General features: G+C 41.2%; 1 protein-coding gene across 1 annotated transcript; it reads left to right on the top strand.

Annotated features, from left to right (window-relative positions):
• LOC107647968 (ethylene-responsive transcription factor ERF023-like) lies at positions 103-864 on the top strand. The gene has a single exon (XM_016352006.2). It carries the CDS (start codon positions 257-259, stop codon positions 767-769), a length of 513 nt encoding a protein of 170 aa, XP_016207492.1. The 5' UTR covers positions 103-256; the 3' UTR covers positions 770-864.

The following is a 1,223-nucleotide window of genomic DNA, read 5'->3' on the forward strand; positions in this document are numbered from 1 at the left end:
TTTTAATTATTGTATTTGAATAAATATTTGTTTAATTATTTTATTTAAATAATTGTCAATAAATAAAAATATAATTTTTATGTTGCTTTCACTTATTATTATTATAAAAAGAAATGGGAGGGCAATAATGTAATCTCACGACCTAGCTAGCTAGCTAGTAGCTACTACGCTAGAGAGCGAAGAGTGTGAAGAGTGAAGAGTGAAAGTCATATATAAATGTGGATGTGGTGGCCACTGTATCGAAGCAACACGCAAAATGGAACAGCATCATCTGCCACCGCCCACCAATAACACCCGTGGTGGCACGCGCCACCCTCTCTACCGCGGCGTCAGGAAGCGCCGCTGGGGCAAGTGGGTTTCCGAGATTCGAGAGCCTCGCAAGAAATCCCGCATATGGCTCGGTTCCTTCCCTGTCCCCGAAATGGCTGCCAAGGCATACGACGTCGCAGCCTACTGCCTTAAAGGCCGTAAGGCGCAGCTCAACTTCCCCGACCAGGTCCACCTCCTCCCGCCGCTCCCCTCCACCTGCTCCGCCAGGGACATCCAGGTCGCCGCCGCCAAGGCCGCCAACTCCGTGAAGGATTCTGTCGCTTCCACCCGCGGTGGTGCCGATGATGAGGATGATTTCTGGGGCGAGATTGAGTTGCCGGAGCTGATGGACGGCGAGTGTGGTTGCTGGAGCTCTCCGAGTGGGTCGTCGTGGACTACTTCCTCCGGCGACATCACGGCGTGGCCGGAGGTGGAGCAACCCTTCACGGCGTGTCTATGATGTGTATGTATGTAATCATGCCTAAGCTACTGGTTCCTAACTTATAAATGGTATGTATGTTCCGTACATATATTTATAAACACCGTATGTGTCAACTCTTATTATTATTATTAGCAGTTTCATTAATAATTTCCATAATAATAATCATCACCAGTAGCATTGATAGTAGTAGTAATAATTCTTTCGGTTTAGTTAATATATGTCCTTGAATTTATTATTAGTGAAAAATTTTAATTTTTTATATTTTAATTTTTAATAATTTATAATTTTAATATTTCTCTTTAATACACAAAATAAATAAATTTTTATTTTTTTTTGAGGAAAAGTTAAATTCTGCGTCATTATTATTCACCAGTAACTCGGCCACATTAGTTAATTCATCCCGTGAACACATGCATATACATATATGTATTCATGTTTTTTAATATATATATATACTGGTTTTACATTATAG

Source organism: Arachis ipaensis, chromosome B06 (genome assembly GCF_000816755.2).
Source record: "Arachis ipaensis cultivar K30076 chromosome B06, Araip1.1, whole genome shotgun sequence".
Taxonomy (NCBI): domain Eukaryota; kingdom Viridiplantae; phylum Streptophyta; class Magnoliopsida; order Fabales; family Fabaceae; genus Arachis; species Arachis ipaensis.

Bases quoted from the DNA above. Each gene is read 5' to 3' on its own strand.
- LOC107647968 (XM_016352006.2), top strand. From the start codon at position 257: ATGGAACAGCATCATCTGCCACCGCCCACCAATAACACCCGTGGTGGC.